Source organism: Bos indicus, chromosome 12 (assembly GCF_029378745.1).
Source record: "Bos indicus isolate NIAB-ARS_2022 breed Sahiwal x Tharparkar chromosome 12, NIAB-ARS_B.indTharparkar_mat_pri_1.0, whole genome shotgun sequence".
Lineage (NCBI taxonomy): Eukaryota > Metazoa > Chordata > Mammalia > Artiodactyla > Bovidae > Bos > Bos indicus.
In genome coordinates, this window is record NC_091771.1 from 34,182,214 (window position 1) to 34,204,430 (window position 22,217).

General features: G+C 45.1%; 1 protein-coding gene across 2 annotated transcripts in view; it reads left to right on the forward strand.

Moving 5' to 3' along the window:
* Window positions 1–22,217, forward strand: part of MIPEP (mitochondrial intermediate peptidase) — an 85,505-nt gene that overhangs the window by 44,729 nt on the left and 18,559 nt on the right. For both annotated transcript variants that reach the window (XM_070800280.1, XM_019971500.2), the window contains 2 exons: window positions 1,354–1,428; window positions 4,389–4,508. In XM_070800280.1, the coding sequence (XP_070656381.1) occupies window positions 1,354–1,428; window positions 4,389–4,508 (195 nt within the window). The remainder of the gene's footprint in view (window positions 1–1,353; window positions 1,429–4,388; window positions 4,509–22,217) is intronic.

Consider the following 22,217-nt stretch of genomic DNA (forward strand, 5'->3'; position numbering starts at 1 on the left):
GTATAAAATGGCAGCTGTCTTCAATAAACACCAGTATTGGTGATTTTAAAGTAGACTAGTTGACCAAACTACTTCTTCAACTATTACTTGTTTATTTCTAAGAGAATATGCAATGTTCTACGATTAGGCCTAACTAAGCCCCAAGAGGAGAAGGCAATGGCACCCCACTCCGGTACTCTTGCCTGGAAAATCCCATGGACGGAGGAGCCTGGTGGGCTGCAGTCCATGGGGTCGCTAGAGTCGGACACGACTGAGCAACTTCACTTTCACTTTTCACTTTCATGCACTGGAGAAGGAAATGGCAGCCCACTCCAGTGTTCTTGCCTGGAGACTCCCAGGGACGGGGGAGCCTGGTGGGCTGCCGTCTATGGGGTCGTACAGAGTCGGACACGACTGCAGCACCCTTTATGTTTATGTTTATGAAAGGCCCCAAGAGGATGCCCTAAATTGTGTAGGGACGTTAATTATACTGAGTTTCCAGGCCCTGCAATTTTTGCAGGTTGGAAAATTAAAAAAGATGCAGTTCATTATGTGGTCATTTGTTGGGCTGCCAGTTCGGCCCCAGTACTGGCCAGCTCCACAGGCCTGGACTTATCCCTTGGGTCTGTCATCTTTGATTCCTGTTGTCAGTCATTCAGTTCACTTCAGTCACTCAGTCGTGTCTGACTCTTTGCAACCCCGTGGACTGCAGCACGCCAGGCTTCCCTGTCCATCACCAACTCCCAGAGTTTACTCAAACTCATGTCCATTGAGTCAGTGATGCCATCCAACCATCTCATCCTCTGTGGTCCCCTTCTCCTCCTGCCTTCAGTCTTTCCCAGCATCAGGGTCTTTTCCAGTGAGTCAGTTCTTCACATCAGGTGGCCAAAGTATTGGAGCTTCAGCTTCAGCATCAGTCCTTCCAATGAATATTCAGGACTGATTTTCTATAGGATAGACTGGTTGGATCTCCTTGCAGTCCAAGGGACTCTGAAGAGTCTTCTCCATATGCTCTTAAAGGTCAACGGAGCACTTGAGCGGGCTTTCATTGCTAACACAGGAACGGAAAAAGCAGTAACTTTTCCTAAGGTTTTAACTAGATTTTTAAAGATCAGTGCCAATGTCTTATTTCCCTACAATCCTATATTTTCATGTACAAATGTCTGTTTGACAGTTACGATTTTTTGAAATTCAGTGGAGTGTATTCATTCTTTATCTTGTCCACAAAAATATTTCAAAGTTGTTATTTTTAAACCATAATGAAGTTGTTTTTCTAAATTTGATGTTACTCTTAACTTCCCTGCCTCAGAAGTTCATAGTGTAATGACTTAGTACGCAATTTACTCATGTGCATATATTTTTTTGTTTTTTCAGTCGCTGCCCAGAAATATGGTGTCTCGTCTTTGTGAATCTAAAAAGGTCTGTGCCGCAGCGGACATGCAGCTTCAGGTGGGTGTGTGCCTTTGTTCTGAAGTTTTCCAGGGTCATTATTCAGAATAAATGTACGACTTGAAATTCTTGCCAGTGCTACCCATTTATTACAATAATTATGCTTCCAAAAGATCTTTCATCTGAGTTCAAAGAACTTGATTGACCTTGACTCATTTGGTCCTCCAACCGTCCTTAGGAAGTGGTAGTCAAATAAGGTTATTTCCCAATTTCAGTGGAAAATCAAAGCATGGAAAAGTTATGTGACTTCTCCTGAGTGGAGAAGAACTTTTTTTTTTTTTTACAGGCAGACATATTTTTATTAGTAAAAGTCACAAATAGGAAAAGATTTATTGGCTGACACTGTCTGAGGTGTGTGCTTAAAAAAAAATGCCTTGATTAATACATAAATGAGAAAAGAAAACAACAAAAACTTGGTGCATTTCAGCAAACCAAGTTAGATCTCTTTGTTCACTATATCTCTTTTTACTGTGATTTATTGATTTTTGTTGGCTATACCTTGCAGCTTGTGGGATCTAGGTTCCCTGACCAGGAATTGAACCCAAGCCCATGGCTCTGAAAGTACAGAGCCCTACTGGACTGCCATAAATTCACTCACTTTGTGTTTTTCTCAAAAATGTTTGTTTTTAGATGAGAAGTTTCAAAAGTAAGAGGTGTTAGTTTTTTTATAAAATTTGAAGCCAGTGTTGCAAGTTTCCAGATAAAGACTGGAGACACCCTGTAAACCGTTTGGACGTCAGGTCTACGTGATCCCAGATGCCTTGGGTGTTTGTAATTTTTGAGATTGTTTATAGAATTCTCCCTCTTCATCAAATCTTGAGAGTTATGTGAACACAACCAAAATGCCCTTCTCTCATCTCAGGCAATATTCACTTTATAATGATCCAGTACCTACTTAAAAGTGTCGTCACTATGAATTGCTTTATAGTTGTGTCAAATTTAGTCCCTAGAAAGTAATGAATGAGCTTTGTTTTTTTGGACCTTAAAACATACATTTCAGTGAAGATGCTGTTGCTATAGACGAAACCATGGATGTACATTATTCAGTGTCTATTTGTATCATATCTATTTGGAAAAGGATTTCTGAATTATTTGAAAGGTTTACATTAGTTGGCAACAGTCTTTTGATTTACATGGGTTTGTCATGGGCATCCAACCTTTTAAAAGGCAGTGTCCTGGCCTCCTTTGCAACACTTGTTCCAGTGATTTTCTTTTAAAAGAGAAAACCAACATTTTGTACAATCTCCCATCCTCCAGAAAGAACAAGAAGAGAGAGGAAGAGGAGGGGTGCTGAGGGCTGGAGAAGGAGGAGGAGGGGAGGAAGGCCCCACCCTGAGGGCCTCTCACTGCTCTCCTGTCCCCTGTCTGTCCCTGAGCAGCGGGGACAGGCCGTGCCGACCCTGAGCAGCAGGACAGCCCAGGGAAGAGGACACGAACTGTCTCTGGGCTCTAAGCGAGTAGCTTATAGTGCTTTTTAAGTTGTGCTTTTCTTTCTGTGCATTACTTTAACAACAGCCCCTGTTTTGGGGGGCTCCGAGGTTCTTGGTCCCAGACACACAGGATCCCCTGATAGGCTCATAGCTCGGCCTTGTTTGCTTCATCAGCAAATGAGTATGAAACATATGCACACTAAATTTATTTTGCTGTTTTTATAGTTTTTAAAAAACGTCATTCCATGCTTATGTCTTTCATTTGTGAAAGGCATAATTGAAGAAACAAAACTTTTGAATTCCAATTTGTTTGTAGATTGGGCCAGAAAAACCCACTGCAGTTGAAGTTAGAATTTAAGAATTTCAATTTCTAATGGTTTATTCTGTTGGAATATGAATGTGGATCAATAATGTGGGCCCCTCTGAGTCCCTCTGTGCATTGTTACTCTTCATAGAATATGGAATGGAAAGAGCTGTATTTAGTATATATTTAAGTTGCCAGTTAGAGCAAAGCAATATTTATCTTAAGAAATGTCTGTGTTTTTCCAGGGAAGGTTTAAACTTGACTTTATAATTTAGAGCCATAATTCTATATCTAGATGAAGCCAGAAGTTAGAGGTCATTTAACTTTTTTCTTTTATCCAAACTGATCCTCACTGCTTTTAGGTCAACAGCTGCACATTCTCTGCAGATTCCAATTTTGAATCAGAAAGATACATATCAGAAGCATAATTGCATGACAGGATTTTTTTCCTTTGAAAATAAAACATTTTCTACTTGTTTGCTTCAGGTAAACTTCCATCAGTGTTTAATACTCAAGTTAAATGTTGCAGAGAAAAAGCACTTTAGATTTTTTGTACAAAATTCAGTTTCAGAACTTGGTAAACAAGCAGCAGTTTGGCTTTGTTCTCCTATCGGGTTTTAGTGGCCTCTGTCCTCTCCTGGCGGGAAGCGAGCCTTCCCTACTGGTCAGCTCCTTAAGCCAGTGTGGCCCCGCCCGGCAGCTGTGTCCTGTGTGCCCGGACCCCGGGGTGGGGTCGGCCTGGTCCTGGCCCCAGACACTCCTGCAGCTGCTCCTCCATCTTTTGTGACAGCCGCTTCCTCCTCCCTCACCCGCCCCGCCCCGCCACCTCTCGTCACCAAAATAGGTCCTCACCCTGTCATTTCTCTCACTCAATTATATCAGGATTCCAGGAAGAAGCCAAAGAGAATTTTTCATGTTTCCAGCTATAAATATGTTTCCAAAACTATGTAGAGTTTTGCAGTCACAAATTTAATTTGCTATACTATACAAAAAGTACCTTATAGACAGGGCTCAGGATTTTTTGATATTCTTAATCGTGAGGAGGTTGAGAGCGTCCCTTTTCATCACTGATGTGGTATGACATGCAGAATACCCTCAGTCCACGACACTGATGAGCACGTGCCCCACTGCGGCCCCTGGCTGTTGTGCTGCGCACCCCTCACAGCTCGGCTGCCGCGAGGTGGATGCGCGTGGTGCCCAGACTGAACTGCGCCTGCACCCCTCAGGTCTTCTACGCCGCCCTGGACCAGATCTACCACGGGAAGCACCCGCTCCGGAGTTCGACCACAGACATCCTCAGGGACACGCAGGAGCGCTTCTATGGCCTGCCCTACGTCCCCAACACTGTGAGTCTGGCGTGTGCCCTGTGTGTGCCATTGGGCGGGCACAGGTATCGAGTGGGGGGCTGTGAACCTGAACGGCTCTGCTTGGCGTGGAGGCTTCCCGCGGGGCGGGTGTCAGGAATGCCTGGTCGCTTCCAGCCCCCAGCTGTCCTTGACATGTGCTCACTGTCCTCCTGCCAGCAGCGTTCCTCTTGGGAAGGTGGGGGTGAAAAAGGCCACGGGAGTTTGTCTCTGGTTTTTTTTGTTGTTGTTATTTTTCTATGATGAGAAAACTACTGGTGTAAGATGACGGCAGTGCCTGCTCCCCAACCATTGTCACTGCAGAGAAATCCACGCTGGTGGCAGGAGTTGGAGGGGCGTGGTTCGTGCTCTGTTGCGTGGAGAGCAGGCACATCGCTCCTGTTCACTGAGGACTGGGTGCCAGACTCTGTCCAGCTGCTTGGCGCACAACTCCTGACTCTCCCAGCAGCCCTGTGAATGGGATGGCTTCCCTACCTTTGGGGGCACACCTGAGGCTCATGCACGTGACCTGTCTTGTCTGAGAGCATGGGGGGGTGAGCCATGCTGCTAGGGCACAGACCCAGCCCGGCAGCCGTGTGTTCTCATCTCTCGGGTTCCTTAGGAAGCTGGGGTGGGGAGGAGTGCCCAGGGCCCTGGCATGAGACTGGCGTGTTCGTACTAGTCGGGGCCTCAGGGCAAGCAGTGGGAGCCCGACTCCTAGTGGCTTCAGCAGAATGAGTGTGTATTAAGTCCCACACTGCAAGGCGCAGGGGTCGGTCGGCCTGGTTGCCAGTTAGCCGAGTTGAATGAGTTCCTGCATGTGGTTTTAGAAGGTTTCTCCTCCTTTTATGTCTCATCTCTTTTCTCCGGAGTTGTCTTGTCCTCAGGCAGACAGCCCTGTCCAGGTGACGTGGTGACCACCAGAAGGTCCAGCTTTGCCTTCTTAGAGAGAGAAAGCTCATTGGAAAGTGCTCTGTAAACTGGAAAATGCCAAACAAATGTGGTTTCATTTGTTGCGGGGTTGAGTGCCAGCATGTGTTGCTCTGAGAGTTTGCGTTAGTCAGGAAACTGTGACCATCTGCTAGATCATCAGGTCCTCACGCTCAAACTGAGGGGGTGGGGGGTGCTCATCTTTACCAGATAAGCAGAGTCACCGGAGGTTTCGTCTTCATGAGACTCCCATCTGCAGCATTTGATTGGCTTAGAAGCTTCATGACATGTCCGAGGCACACAGTGCTGGTCACGGTACCGTGTGTGTGTACACACATATGTATAATTTATTGTTTCAGTGTATGTGTGCGTACACACATATATATAAAATTTATTGTTCCAGTGCTGTGTACTATTGTGTACTTGGATAACAAAAGTTAGCACCTTTTTGGGATAAGTAATATATAAAAATTTAACCCATCTCTGTTTACCAGCAACAAACCAAAAAACTGTAAATATGGTATTACAGCAAGAAAAAGTAGAAGGTACCTATCAAAACTGGTCTGTCTAGTTTTGATTTTTTAATATTTTTTTTTATATTTATTTGATATTTACAGAAGGAAAGATTACCTCCTCTGTGAGGACAGTGCCCGATTTTTGGGGGGGGATGGTGCTGGGTCTTTGTTGCTGTGGGCTCTTCTCTGGTTGCAGTGCACAGGCTTCTCACTGCGGTGGCTTCTCTTGTGAACACGGGCTCTAGGGCGCAGGCGCGGTAGTTGTGGCTCCCGGGCTCTAGAGTGCAGGCGCGGTAGTTGTGGGGCGTGGGCTCAGCTGCTGCGTGGCACATAGGATCTTCCCGGATCCAGGGTCGACCTGCGTCTCCTGCACTGGCAGGTGTACTCTTCACCACCGAACCCACCAGGGACACCCCCAAAGCACCTTGTTCAATAAGTATGTTGTGTTTAATTTCAGTGTCCTAAGTAAATGAAGGGCTGAACCATATTTACAGAAGGAAAGATCTGATATAAAAATACCGAGTTTTCTCCAATCTGTACACTTAATGTAATGTCCTCACTTGTTGGCTTGACTCTAATGGGCTGACTATGATCTCCTGTGGAAGCTGATGGCTTAAGAACAGTGACAGAAGGGTGGGCTTGTCCAGTCGGGACCACTAACCAGGAAGCTGGAGGATTTAGGACCGGGTAGCAATGCTGTGGGGGTACAGGGGGCACAGAATGGTGGAGCCAAGCCCAGCACTGCAGGCAGGCTCGGTGCGTTTATGGCCTCCTGACCATCAGCCAACAGCCCTGCAGCTGTGAGGGCCGAGAAGGGACTGCTCAGTTTCAGTGGTGATGTCCCGATAAATCATCCACCGGGAAGAGATGAAACCTGGATCTGTCCCCTTCTACTAAAGTAGTTTAGTTCTACTTTAACTAAAGTAAAGTGGGTTAAAGACCCAGATATGAGGAGCGGAGGCTTAAATTTGGGAGAGAGAGTCTATCTGAGCGTTCCTTTTTGTTCCTGTTTGGACTCTGGTGTCATGCATACGGCACGGAAGACTGTGTCCACTGCATGAGGACCTGAGTCTTCTGTTCAGTAAACAGATGAAAACAAGTAAGAAGCTACAGGTTGGCATAGAGGTTTTCAGCATTGTAACTGGAAAAAGATTTTTTTGCTTTCTAAATTGTTACTGTGGTTTTAAAAAAACAGGCGACATAAAATATACCATTTGGAAAATAAATATTTTTTAAAGTGCTGTGAATGTGCAAGAGGCCAGACATGTGCTGTGCCCCCTAGAGTAACCTTGGGGTTGACGGAGGTGAGGAGCAGAGCGAGTCCAGAGCCAGCTCACTCTCACCTGTCGGGCACATACGAACCACAGGTATTGTCTGTGCTTCTCGGTGTTCACCACTGCCTGGTGTTGACCGGGGTGTGGCCTCGTCTGTGAGGATGGTGCCCGGTGTTGACTGCGGTGTGACGTCATTTGTGAGGATGGTGCCCAGTTTGTGAGGATGGTGCCCGGTTTGTTGACTGTGGTGTGGCATCGTCTGTGAGGACGGTGCCTGGCGTTGACTGTGGTATGATGTCTGTAAAAGTGATCCGGAGGCTCAGCTCCTTTATGGACCTCAGAGAAAGCGTGGTCTCAGGTCCCATGTGCCGAGACCAGTAGAACTATAAAAAGAAGTGAATAGTGAGCCCCAAATTCAGGTAGTCTTACCCTGGTGCAAGGAGGGGTGCACCGAAGTCTTAGGGATGCTTTCTCATGAGCGTTCCTAAGAATGATCAGCAGCCATGCAGTTAGTAAACGGGTCACTCAGCAGAATATGGAAGGGCGTTCTTCATGTGCAGACCGTGTCTTGAAGTGGGAACGGGCTGTTTTGGCTGCAGCGTGTGAGGTGAAGAATGGGCTTGGGCAACCCGTAAGGAAGTTGTTTCCCCGTGGGGACCACACAACTAGCGGGCAGAGCGAGCAGGCAGGCTGAGGACCAGCGTGGAAGGTGCCCGTGACCTGGGGGTGGACTGGGCAGACAGACCCCACTGGGCGCTGGTGCTGTGTAAGCTGGGAGGGGTGGTCCCCGTGTTGGAAGGGGCCACTTGGAGGAGGGGTGCAATGTGGGGACGGGTGCAGGGGGCCAGTTCAGGCTGAGCGGACAATGCCTGTGAGCAGATGTGGGACCTGAGGCTGCAGGCCAGGAGGCAGGGCTGGGGAGCCATGTAGGAGAGGGAGGCGCACGCCTGCACAGAGGATGCTGTGAGCGGAGAGCCTGCTGGGTGAGATGAGGAAGGTGTGGGATAGCCCACCCTGTCGGCCTGTCTTCTCGTTGAAACAGCTTTTTTCAAGTACCAGCAAAAACTGAGATTTTAAATGTGTTTTCTGTTCCGTTTCTACTACTAGAGAGTAGCACCTACTCTGTTTTTAGGATTAGGTAGCTGGGAGCATTGCTTGTAGGACATCTACCATAGATTTGTGTTCTTAGTAGGTACATTCTCAGAGACGAGTCACACAGGACCTGAGGGCTTCCTGTCCATTAGCTGCTCAAGTTCCAAGCAGATTCTTAACCTGTGTCGCTGCCATTGCGATTCTAAGTGCAAAGGAGCAGGGCCGTCGATCCACAGGTCAGGGTGGAGCACGGCCAGCTGTGAGCCAGTCTTCATCCAGTGTGCTCTCCCCGGCCCGCTCTCCTTCAGGCCACCTGACCACACAGAGCTGGGGCCAGCGGCAGCGGGCGGCGAGTGGAGGGGGTGGGCGCACCGGGCTTGTGTGCTTGCAAGCAGTGTTGTGCTCTGGTTGGTTTTCTAGTTTCAGAAGGAAGGTCACAGACACACCCGCATGGGGAAGATGCCCCTGCTCCCATCCATGGGACTGCGTTTTCATTAGAGCTTGTTTGCTGTCTTGTTCACTTGATATCACTTTTGAAGAACTTCTTTCTCCAAAATAGATATGTGAGTGTGTATAGAAATCCTTCTCCATCAGAGGGCAGACAGACTGAAAACCACAATCACAAAAAACTAACCAATCTGATCACATGGACCACAGCCTTGTCTAATTCAATGAAACTATGAGCCATGCCCTGTAGGGTCCCCCAAGATGGACGGGTCATGGTGGAGAGGTCTGACAAAACGTGGTCCACTGGAGAAGGGAATGGCAAACCACTTCAGTATTCTTGCCTTGAGAACCCCATGAACAGCATGAAAAGACAAAAAGGTATGACACTGAAAGATGAACTCCCCAGGTCAGTAGGTGCCCAATATGCTACTGGAGATCAGTGGAGGAATAACTCCAGAAAGAATGAAGAGACGGAGCCAAAGCAAAAACAGTACCCAGTTGTGGATGTGACTGGTGATGGAAGTAAAGTCCAATGCTATAAAGAGCAATATTGCATAGGAACCTGGAATGTTAGGTCCATGAATCAAGGCAAATTGGAAGTGGTCAACAGGAGATGGCAAGAGTGAACAACAGCATTTTAGGAATCAGCGAACTAAAATGGACTGGAATGGGTGAATTTAACTCAGATGACTATTATCTCTACTACTGTGGGCAAGAATCCCTTAGAAGAAATGGAGTGCCATCATGGTCAACAAAAGAGTCCAAAATGCAGTACTTGGATGCAGTCTCAAAAACAACAGAATGATCTCTGTTCGTATCCAAGGCAAACCATTCAATATCACAGTAATCCAAGTCTATGCCCTGACCAGTAACGCTGAAGAAGCTAAAGTTGAACGGTTCTATGAAGACCTATAAGACCTTCTAGAACTAATACCCAAAAAAGATGTTCTTTTCATTATAAGGGACTGAATGCAAAAGTAGGAAGTGAAGAAATACCTGGAATAACAGGCAGATTTGGCCTTGGAGTACAGAATGAAGCAGGGCAAAGGCTAATAGAGTTTTGCCAAGAGAAACACTGGTCATAGCAAACACCCTATTCCAACAGCACAGAGAAGACTACACATGGACATCACCAGATGGTCAACACCGAAATCAGATCGATTATATTGTTTGCAGCCAAAGATGGAGAAGCTCTATACAGTCAGCAAAAACAAGACCAGGAGCTGACTGTAGCTCAGATTATGAACTCCTTATTGCCAAATTCAGACATAAATTGAAATGGTCTAGTGAAACCACTATTACCGCACAATTGCACTTATCTCACACGCTAGTAAAGTAATGCTCAAAATTCTCCAAGCCAGGCTTCAGCAATATGTGAACTGTGAACTTCCTGATGTTCACGCTGGATTTAGAAAAGGCAGAGGAACCAGAGATCAAATTGCCAATATCCGCTGGATCATGGAAAAAGCAAGAGAGTTCCAGAAAAACATCTATTTCTGCTTTATTGACTATGCCAAAGCCTTTGACTGTGTGGATCACAATAAACTGTGGATAATTCTGAAAGAGATGGGAATACCAGACCACCTGACCTGCCTCTTGAGAAATCTGTATGCAGGTCAGGAAGCAACAGTTAGAACTGGACATGGAACAACAGACTGGTTCCAAATAGGAAAAGGAATACGTCAACGCTATATATTGTCACCCTATTTATTTAACTCATATGCAGAGTACATAATGAGAAACGCTGGACTGGAAGAAACACAAGTTTGAATCAAGATTGCCGGGAGAAATATCAATAACCTCAAATATGCAGATGACACCACCCTGATGGCAGAAAGGGAAGAGGAACTAAAAAGCCTCTTGATGAAAGTGAAAGTGGAGAGTGAAAAAGTTGGCTTAAAGCTCAACATTCAGAAAACGAAGATCATGGCATCCGGTTCTATCACTTCATGGGAAATAGATGGGGAAACAGTGGAAACAGTGTCAGACTTTATTTTTTGGGGCTCCAAAATCACTGCAGATGGTGACTGCAGCCATGAAATTATAAGACGCTTACTCCTTGGAAGGAAAATTATGACCAACCTAGACAGCATATTCAAAAGCAGAGACATTACTTTGCCAACAAAGGTCCGTCTAGTCAAGGCTATGGTTTTTCCTGTGGTCATGTGTGGATGTGAGAGTTGGACTGTGAAGAAGGCTGAGCGCCGAAGAATTGATGCTTTTGAACTGTGGTGTTGGAGAAGACTCTTGAGAGTCCCTTGGACTGCAAGGAGATCCAACCAGTCCATTCTGAAGGAGATCAGCCCTGGGATTTCTTTGGAAGGAATGATGCTGAAGCTGAAACTCCAGTACTTTGGCCACCTCATGCGAAGAGTTGACTCATTGGAAAAGACTCTGATGCTGGGAGGGATTGGGGGTAGGAGGAGAAGGGCACCATAGAGGATGAGATGGCTGGATGGCATCACTGACTCGATGGACATGAGTCTAAGTGAACTCCGGGAGTTGGTGATGGACAGGGAGGCCTGGTGTGCTGCGATTCATGGGGTCGCAAAGAGTTGGACACGACTGAGTGACTGAACTGAATGAGTGAAACCATTAGACCATTCAGGTATGACCTAAATCAAATCCCTTATGATTATACAGTGAAAGTGAGAAATTGATTCAAGGGATTAGATCTGATAGAGTGCCTAAAGAACTGTGGACAGAGGTTCGTGACATTGTACAGAAGGCAGTGATCAAGACTATCCCCAAGGAAAAAAAATGCAAAAAGGCAAAATGGTTGTCTGGGGAGGCCTTACAAATAGCTGTGAAAACAAGAGAATGGAAAGGCAAAGGAGAAAAGGAAAGATCTACCCATTTGAATTCAGAGTTCCAAAGAATAGCAAGGAGAGATAAGAAAGCCTTCCTCCGTGATCAGTGCAAAGAAATAGAGGAAAACAATAGAATGGGAAGGACTAGAGATCACTTTAAGAAAATTAGAGATACCATGGGAACCTTTCATGCAAAGATGGGCTCAATAAAGGACATAAATGGTATGGACCTAACAGAAGCAGAAGATATTAGAAAGAGGTGGCAAGAATACACAGAAGAACTATACAAAAAAGATCTTCATGACCAAGATAATCATGATAGTGTGATCCCTCACCTGGAGCCAGACATCCTGGAATGTGAAGTCAGGTGGGCCTTAGGAAGCATCACTATGAACAGAGCTAGTGGACGTGATGGAATTCCAGTCGAGCTATTTCAACTCCTAAAAGATGATGCTGTGAAAGTGCTGCATTCAATATTTCAGCAAATTTGGAAAACTCAGCAGTGGCCACAGGACTGGAAAAGGTCAGTTTTCATTCCAATCCCAAAGAAAGGCAATGCCAAAGAATGCTCAAACTACCACACAATTGCACTCATCTCACACGCTAACAAATTAATGCTCAAAATTCTCCAAGCCAGGCTTCAACAGTACATGAACTGTGAAATTCCAGATGTTCAAGCTGTATTTAGAAAAGGTAGAGAAACCAGAGATCAAATTGCCAACATCTGTTGGATCATAGAAAAAGCAAGAGAGTTCCAGAAAAACATCTACTTCTGTTTTATTGGTCATACCAAAGCCTTTGACTGTGTGGATCACAATAAACTGTGGAATATTCTTAAAGAGATGGGAATACCAGACCACCTGACCTGCCTCTTGAGAAACCTATATGCAGGTCAAGAAGCAACAGTTAGAACTGGACATGGAACAACAGAGTGGTTCCAAATCAGGAAAGGAGTATAAGGCTGTATATTGTCACCCCGCTTATTTAACTTATATGCAGAGTGCATCATGAGAAATACTGGACTGGATGAAGCATGAGCTGGAATCAAGATTGGCGGGAGAAATATCAATAACCTCAGATATGCAGATGACACCACACTTATGGCAGAAAGGGAAGAAGAACTAAAGAGCCTCTTGATGAAAGTGAAAGAAGAGAGTTTATTAAAGAGTTGGCTTAAAACTCAACATTCAGAAAACTAAGATCATGGCATCTGATCATGCAACTTCGTGGCAAATAGTTGGGGAAACAGTGTAAACAGAGAGAGTTTATTTTGGGGGAGGGCTCCAAAATCACTGCAGATGATGACTGCAGCCATGAAATTAAAAGATGCTTGCTCCTTGGAAGAAAGGTTATGACCAAGCTTGACAGTGTATTAAAAAGCAGAGACATTACTTTGCCAACAAAGTCCGTCTAGTCAAAGCTATAGCTTTTCCAGTAGTCATGTATGGATGTGAGAGTTGAACTATTAAAAAAAGCTGAGTGCCGAAGAATTGATGCTTTTGAACTGTGGTGTTGGAGAAGACTCTTGAGAGTCCCTTGGACTGCAAGGAGATCCAACCAGTCCATCCTAAAGGAAATGAGTCCTGAATAGTCATTGGAAGGACTGATGTTGAAGCTGAAATTCCCAATACTTTGTCCACCTGATGCAAAGAACTGACTTGTTGGAAAGACCCTGATGCTGGGAAAGATTGAAGGCAAGAGGAGAAGGGGACATCAGAGGATGCGATGGTTGGATGGCATCACCACCTAGAGGGACGTGAGTTTGAGTAAACTCCAGGAGTTGTTGATGGACAGAGAGTCCTGCTGTGTCGCATTCCATGGAGTTGCGAAGAGTCAGAAGTGACTGAGTGACTGATCTGAACTGAACTGAAGTATAGAAATCCATATAGATATGTGACATTTGTGCATTCAAGCAGATGAAGAATTAGGTTTTTATAGCTCTACTTTTGAATATATCTTTCAGAGGTTTTCATCAGAGATATCACAAGTTTAGTTCACTTTGTATAAAATTGTCATAGCTTACTGACTTTATGTGGTGTCCAGCATTGATGGTTTTATTTGAAAAGGTCTAATTTTAAATTAACTGATAAAACACTAAGATAAGGAAATGTGTCTATTAAATGATTTCTACCATCTAAATTAAAATGGCAGGTATTTCCCGATCTGTTATTTTTAAAGGAAGCCTGGTGAGAGAGCTTGATCAGGTGAGAGCTTTTATATATAGATCTGAGGTCTGCTTCTGACCTTGGCTCTTCTTCTTCCCTCACACTCAGATGTTGGCTCAGGGAATGGCATAAAGGTTTCTTTCTTTCAGTGTGTTAAAAAAAAATATATACTGTCTATTAAAACAGTAGAACTAGACCCCAGGGTGGTTCAAAGTTCGTCAGTCCCTTTCCAGAGACTCTAGCTTCAACTGTTTGCTAGAAATCCTCCTTTCTCCTTTGAGTTTCTTCCCTGGGGAAGTAGTCATGTTTCCTCCTATTCTTACGCCTTGGCTCTTGAACAAACGAGAACAGTCTCCTGGGAGGTGAAGGCATGCCCAGGTGGCATAGTTTGGCGTACTTGACGTTGCTAAGCACATGTTAGATTAAACAGAACAATATTTATTTTTTTTCTCTTAAATACAAAGACCATATGGTGCCTATCTAGAAAAACCTAAGTAGTTAATTGCATGTTAAATTCCTTTCCTCTTTTGTTGAATAAACAACTGAGAAAATATTTACCTTCTCTGTCATGCTAGATTTATTTATGACTTTGTAACTAAAACACAGAAGTGTTATAAATTGAAACTTTAATCTCAAGATTGACTCATTTGCTAAAAATTTATATGGTTTCAGTTTGTGGGACAGCTGCAGCTCTAGAGTTCACTGATCTAAAACATGAGGAAGTCATGACTTACCCGGTTTTTTTTATAACATAGTCCTTGGAGCCAAGTCACCAACTTTCATTCTCATCTTGGTTTTCATGAATAGTACTATGCTTTAAAAAAAAAAAAAAATTTTTTTTTTTTGACTGTAGATTCACAAAGGCTAGGTCAAGTGAAATAAAAACCCAGGATACTCATTTCTTCTTCACCAGATAGACTCTGTTTAAATGATACACGTGTCTTTTAGATTTGAGGATGTTTATGTTTCCAGAAACTTCTGCCCTGGTGATTGTCCGAGTGGATTCTCCTCCACGGTGAGCATAGGCAGGATGCAGGGAGCTCGGGATCTGGAGGGCTGTTCCCGGTGGCCTTCTACCTGCGCCCTGGGGTCTCGGGGGCAGCACCAGCCCTGTAAGAAGCCCGTGGCTGAGTTAGGTTAGTTGATGCTAATCTTGCATTTTAACTGCATTTGAGGATGTCATACGTGCATGTAACCAGAAATCAAAAGATGCGGAGGGTTTGCAGGCGGTCTTCCCTGCTCTGGGCCTGTCCAGAGGCGGGACTCCCTGCCCCGTTGTACGTAGTTCTCCCCCTCTCACCGGAGAATGGAACCTCTTTCCACAGGTGTAGAGGCACTTCTCATCCGTGGTCCTCCACATATTTCCTTCTAGCATTTCTGTGGTCTTGTTTGTTACTTTTAAATCTTTGTCTGTTTAAGTTTCCGGTGGTGTAAGTCACCAGATTTGGAACCAACGTTACTTTTTCTAACTGGTTTTTTAAAAACCCACACCCCGCTCTGATTTGAAAAGGTCTCCTTTGTGAGATGCTAAGATTTGTGTCCGAGTTTCCTTTTCAGGGCTCCTGCCAAGGCTGGATAGTCATTTGTGAGGGTTTTTGTCTTTTGTGGGTTTTTTGATTTTTTTTTTCTGTTTTTATACATAGGTGCCTTGCTCCACTTTTCCTCCGTGAATCTGCCTGTTCCTGTCACACTGTGGTCTTTGTTTATGGTCTTCCTCTCAGAAGCGCCTCATGTATCTTGTTAATGTCCTGTTGTTGTACAGGCTTTTTTCTTGCTCTGGTGAGGGGCTCTCTTCGCCTTCCCCCCTTTTCTAGCTCTTTATCATCAGCACTTCGGGGTGTTGATGTTGTGGCTGATGTTCTTAATGAATGTCCTGCTGTCCTTGATGCATGTTCACGGGATTGTAAAGGTTTCTAGATACCACTCTATGTATGAATACATACTTAAACACATGTATGAAACCTCACATCATATGTAAGTAATATTCTTGCTGCCCCTTTTCAACATTTCTGTGACCCTTGTGTCCTTCACTGGTCCAGTGGCTTGAACTTTTTTAATTTTTAATTTTGTATTGGGGTAGAACCAGTCACGGAGAAGGCAGTGGCAACCCACTCCAGTACTCTTGCCTGGAAAATCCCATGGACGGAAGAACCTGGTAGGCTGCAGTCCATGGGGTCGCTAAGAGTCGGACACGACTGAGCGACTTCACTTTCACTTTTCACTTTCATGCATTGGAGAAGGAAATGGCAACCCACTCCAGTGTTCTTGCCTGGAGAATCCCAGGGACGGGGGAGCCTGGTGGGCTGCCGTCTATGGGGTCGCACAGAGTCGGACATGACTGAAGCGACTTAGCAGCAGCAGCAGCAGAGCCAGTCAATGTTGTCAATAGTTTCAGGTGGACCACAAAGGGACTTAGCCGTACATGTATCCATTTCCCCCATACATCTCTCCCAACCAGGCTGCCACATAATGTTGAGCAGAGTTCCATGTGCTGTACAGGAGGTCTTTGTTGTTTATTCACTTTCAGTATAGCAGCACGTACATGACCTTTCCAGACTCTCCAACTATCCCTTCCTCTTCCCATCCTTCCCTGAAACTTTAAGTTGGTTCTCTAAGTCTGTGAGTCTATTTTAGTTTTGTGAGTAAGTTCATTTGTATCATTTCTTTTTAGATCCCATATATAAGGGATGTCATATGCTAGTTCTCCTCTGACCTCACTCAGTATGATGATCTCTGGGTCCATCCATGTTGCTGCAAATGGCATCATTTCACTCTTTTTAATGGCTGGGTAGTGTTCCATTGCATACATATACCACATTTTTATCCATTCCTCTGCTGATGGACATTTAGGTTGCTTCCACGTCTTGGCTGTTGTAAACAGTGCTGCAGTGAACACTGGAGTGCACTATCCTTTTGGATCGTGATTTTCTCCAGATGTATGCCCAGGAGTGGGACTGCAGGGGCGTGTGGGGGCTGTTGGTAGTTTTTTCCGGAACCTCCGTACTGCTGTCTCAGTGGCTGCACCAGTTTTCATTCCCACCAGCAGTGTAGGGTTCTCGCTTCTCTCCATGCCCTCTCCAGCATTTGTAGTTTGTGCATGTTTTGCTGATGGCCATTCTGGCTGGTGTAAGGCAATGTCTCATAGTTTTTATTTGCATTTCTCTAATAATCATTGATGTCAAACATCTTTTCATGTGCCTCTGGTTCATTTGTGTGTCTTCTTAGGAGAAATGTCTGTTTAGGACTTGTGCTTTTTTTTTTTTTTTTTAATTGGGTTGTTTGTTTTTGATACTGTTAAGTGTCTTGAGCTATTTGTAAATTTTGGAGAATAATCCCTTATTGGTCACATAAATTGGCAAATATTTTCTCCCAATTTGTGGGTTGTCTTTTTTGTTTTGTTTATTGTTTCCTTTACTGTGCAAAAACTTTTGAGTTTGAGTAGGTCCCATTTATTTTTGTTTTTATTTCCACTATTCTGGGAGATGGATCAAAAAAAGATGTTGCTCTTATTTTATGTCAGAGTGTTCTTTCTGTGTTTTCCTCTAGGAGTTTTATAGTGTCCACTCTTGTGTTTAGGTCTTTAATCTGTTTTGAGCTTCTTCTTGTGTGTGGAGTGAAGGAATGATCTCATTTCATTTTTTTACATGTGGCTGTCCAGTTTTCCCAGTACTATTTGTTGAAGAGACTGTCTTTACAGCATTGTGTAGTCTTGCCTCCTTGGTCATGGATTAATTGACTGTTGGTGCTTGGGATTATTTCGGGGCCCTTCTGTCCTGTTCCATTGATCTATATTTCTGTTTTTGTACCAGCTGATGACTGTAGCTTTGTAGTATAGTCTGAAGTCAGGAAATCTGATTCCTCCAGGTCTGTTTTTCTTTTTCCAGATTGCTTTGGCTATTCAGTGTCTTTTGTGTGTCCTTAACAAATTTTGGCTTTTTTTTTTTGGTTCTAGTTCTGTGAAAAAAGCCACTGGTAATTTGACAGGAATTGCACTGAATTTGTAGATTGAGTGGCTTGAACTTATAAAATTACGCCAAATAACACTGGAGACATTGAACACCCTGCTTGTGTCCACGGTTTCAGTGGAATATTTCTGGCTGGATTTGAGAGCACAGGAGGCATGTATTCCGACCATGAAGGCAGGAGTGAGGAGTGAGGTGTGGACCCAGGCAGGGCAGCTGGAGTTCGGGGCACAGGGCAGGCGAGGTCACCCCATGTGGTGGTGGTACAGCAGATGCTCGATACTTGGACAGTCCTCTGTAATGTGAGCACTGACTCGAGTGGTCATCATGAGGACCAAGTGAGATCACGCGTGTGGAAGCATGCAGCCCAGTGCCTGGCACCGGTGAGAACACAGCGAGCGTTAAGCAGTAGTGTTCTCGTCAGTGTTGGTTACCGAAGAGGGATTTCATCATTGCATGTGGGGCGGCTGCAGCAGGAGAATCAGGTTCACACATTAAAGGAGATGACCCCTGACCAGAAGGATGGCCATGGGCCGGGCCTCCCACATCCCGTGACAGTGCCCACAGCCACGTGCTCCAGCACTGTGATGGCGGGTCTATGCCTGAGAACCTGTGTCCCCAACCAGGTTATCATGTATGAGAGGAGTTTACCGTGGAGTTGCTTATTCTCGGTTTGTAGTGAGTACAGTTCGTAATTGTGGAATTGACCACCCTGCTGCATGCTCTATTTAATACACTCGCCCTTCAGGTTCTTCTCTTCACGTGTGTGTGTGTTTTCAGAGTCTCAGGGAAGCTTTGAAATGCTTGCTGATTTATGGAGAGTGAAAGTGAACCAGACTTTCTCAGAACATTTAGAAAAACTCAGACACTTAAAAGCTAAAAAGCATAAAATCAAACACTATTTGAAATGATTTACACAATTTCAGCAATAACATTTTTCCACTTAAGCCAGCGTGCAGTCTAAACAGCCCTTCATGCGGCTCGGTCCTTTACATGAGCGCAGTGCAGGTCTCTAAATCAGATGGTAGTTTACATTTATCTCACACTTTTTCTAACTCATTTTCCTTCTTAAAACTTAGTGTATCCTTCAAAAAGTCAAACCAGTTCTGTACAGAATAAGTTAAAGTGAGTAAATAAGTACATAAGATTCTGGAGAATAATATCTGGCCACGGCTGAGTTTAGAAAAGAGATTTAGAAAGAAAAAAGAGGGCATCAGTTCTTTTCAGCCTTCAACAAGCCATGGCTCACACCCGACCTTCGGGAGATCACAGCTTGACCTTCAAACCCTGGAGAACTGAGAAGAAATCTCCCAGGGCTCCTGTTGTTACTACCCTGTGAAGTGATGGTACCTGAGTACTTTTATGTAAAAAGTTCCAATAATGCTTAGGTGCTGACTTTTTATCCAACACTTGTTTTGAGTTGCAGTAATATGCACTGTTGGGCATTGCCCAGGGTTTCCATATGTTTCAAGCATAAATACAGCAGGATTTTTTTGGTAAGAAATTGCTAAAAGCTGTTACATCAGGAATGTTGGAGATTCTTCAGACGAGATCATTGGGGAAGAATGATGACAGGGCGATTGAAAGCAGGCAGCCTTTGTAGTTTCAGGGGCTCAGTCACATGTGTTACATGTCAGTTACTCGGTACAGAATGAATGAAGGGACCGGCCTGCAGGTGATGTGGCATCGTGAGCCCTGTGCTGCACTTCTGGTACGGGCCCCCTCGGGGTGGGGGTGGGGACCCCCAGTTGTGCATGGCAGGACGGGGATGGGGAGGGTGTTCTCACCTCTTTGTAGAAATCAGGTCTCATCTCGTCACCCTTAATGAGACACATATCCACTGCAGCCCACTGCGATCTACAAATGAAGTTATAGCAGGCACTTTTAATATGATCCGAAGGGATCGTTCACTGTGCGAATTAAATAAGTTTGCAAAGCAGCAATTATTCACACCAAGGCCATTGGGTACTGATCATGTAAAGTTAGTAGTCTAATAGGCAGGAGCCAGATAAGTGAAGAGTTTCCTTTGTGGACACCAGATTTCACAGGTTTCAGGGACAGCACATGACTGAGAATTAACTGCTCTGAGTCACCTATGCACCTCAGCCTGATCTCGGGAAAAGTTAATGAAAATTAGTAACATTTTCCATTTTGTGTTTTCACTTCAGAAATTCAGACAGTGTGTGTGTAGCAGTACATTAATTAGTCATTTTTACCTGTTTGTTGACATCTTTATAATTTTAGGGATTCACCTAAGTTATCTCAATTAATTAGATCACCATTATATTTCCATGTTTCATCTGATAAGAGCATTTCCATCTGAATTGGTTACATCTTTGTTCTGCTTATGGAGTTGGTTCTGACAGACACATACTGGTATTTCCATGGGGTTTTACTTTTTTTTTTGCAGATCCTTTTCCCCCACTATTTATATATAAATAGAATTGACAATGGAATTATTATTTTGGTTAGGTAGTTTGGAGTACTTTTTTTTTAGAAGACTAGGTCCAGTCTCCTTAAAATGAGCCATAAGTGTACCATTAGCAGAGAAAATGGTTTCTAGTTGTCGTTAAGAACTTTATAAAGTTCTCATACTGGTACTGTGGAAATCATTCAGACTTCTATGGTAATATGGAGAGGGGTTTGTTTTTATATACCGGAGAGTAGTGTCAACATTCTAGCTCGCTGCTTCACTTGGGGTAGGGTCCTTGTGCGTCAGCTTCTCACAGCCGTCAACTCTAGGTGGCCCCCCGCCCCCCGCTGGGGGCCAGCAGCATCAGCACCCTGGCATGCTCGTAGTGTAATGCTCTGACGTCAGCCTGCACAGGGGCTCTCCTTTTTAGCTGTAAAAATAGCTGAGTCGTATGCTTTGATATGTGTTGAAGCCAACAGGATAGAAATTAATTTACGAGTTGTAGGGTCTAGTCTGAACTCGGGAATATGGCATGGGGATCTGTTTGAGGATCCGTGGGATTTGAAGTCCAGGCGGCTATAACCTTCACCTGTGTTGGGAACACAGAAGGTCCCATAGTTAGAAATGCAGAGTGGGCAGTATGGAGGAACGGGGTGCGGGGGGTGGGTGGGGAGCTCAGATTAGGACCCCGGGCTCTGCATCCTGTGTGCTGTCAGTTGGAGTCCAGGTGAAGTTGCTACGTCAAAGCCCCCAGAAACAGCGACTTATCTACTTACTGACCAGAGTCTTTCACTGTTCATTTAAATAACAGATCGCGGGCCACAGCCATTAGTTTCTGCAAAAGCCCCTAGGTCAGTAACGTGTTAAGTGAGATAACCCAGCAAGGCAGAGGCAAGCAGGTCGCGTCAGGGGCTCCTCCGCTTGTGGCTTCCCCGAGTCCCAGGTGTGGGTCTGGTTCCTGCTTTTTCTGGGGGAGCAGGAAGGGAAAGAGGCTGCGGGGGGTGAGCCACTGTCTTCTGAAGCACCTGGTCTGCACGCCCACCCACGGCTGGTGCACGGCCGCCCTGAGTCACCGGAGACCCGGGGCAGTGGTGCAGGCCAGGGCCAGCGGGGGTGCCGGGCAGGCCCTGCCCACGGCCTTGACCCGCTTATGCTTTTGAGTCTACTATAAAATAGAAACTGTTAAAAATAATAATTATTAAAAATTACATAATATTTGTAAAAATACCTTCCTCAAAAAATTCTCATGAAGACACAGGGATATACTTTAATAAGTATTATTGGTATCCATTCTTAATTTTCAGTTTGTTTCTCTTGTTAATACTTCTTAGCACAGCTCTAATTTTTTTCTTTTTCTGATAATTGTCTTTATTTACAGCCACACTGTCGTGGTTGCTATGTGTGGGCTTTGTCTAGTTGTGGCGAGCAGGGGCTACTGTAATTGAGAAGCTCGGGCCTTTCACTGCGGAGCACAGGCCCTCGGACTCACGGTTGCAGCTCCCGGGCTCTAGAGCACAGGCTCGCTACTTCTGTGCTTGGGCTTCGTTGCTCCGAGGCACGCGGGATCTTCCCGGATCAGGGATTGAACCCGTGTCCCCTACGTTGGCAGGTAGATTCTTTACCACTGAGCCAGCAGGGAAACCCAACCCTCTGTTCTCAAATAGATATCCGTGTGTGTCTTCTACTGCCATGCAATACGTCACCATGCACTCGTGGCTAAGCCAGCTCACGGCCCCTGTGGGTGGGGTGGCAGTCGGGGTGTCGGCCGGGCCGAGGTCTCACCTCGGGCTTGCCTGCTCCACCCGGGTTCTTGGCAGAATTCTCATGTTTGCAGGACTGAGGGGGCTGACTTCTTGCTTGCTGTCAGCTGTTGGACCGCCGAGTCCTGATGGTCAGACCTGCCCGCACTCACGGGGTGGAGGCCCATGCAAGCATCCACGGAGGACGGGGCCTGCAGGGGGCATCCACCACGGTGGCTGGGTTTCTCCTAAAATCGCCTTATTCCAGACAGAATCCCTGTGTGTTTGGTACTGCTGTTTCATGGGTTTTGGTAAAATGTCAGTGGGGACTTTTTATTAGAAATACTTGTCTGTATGATCTCATG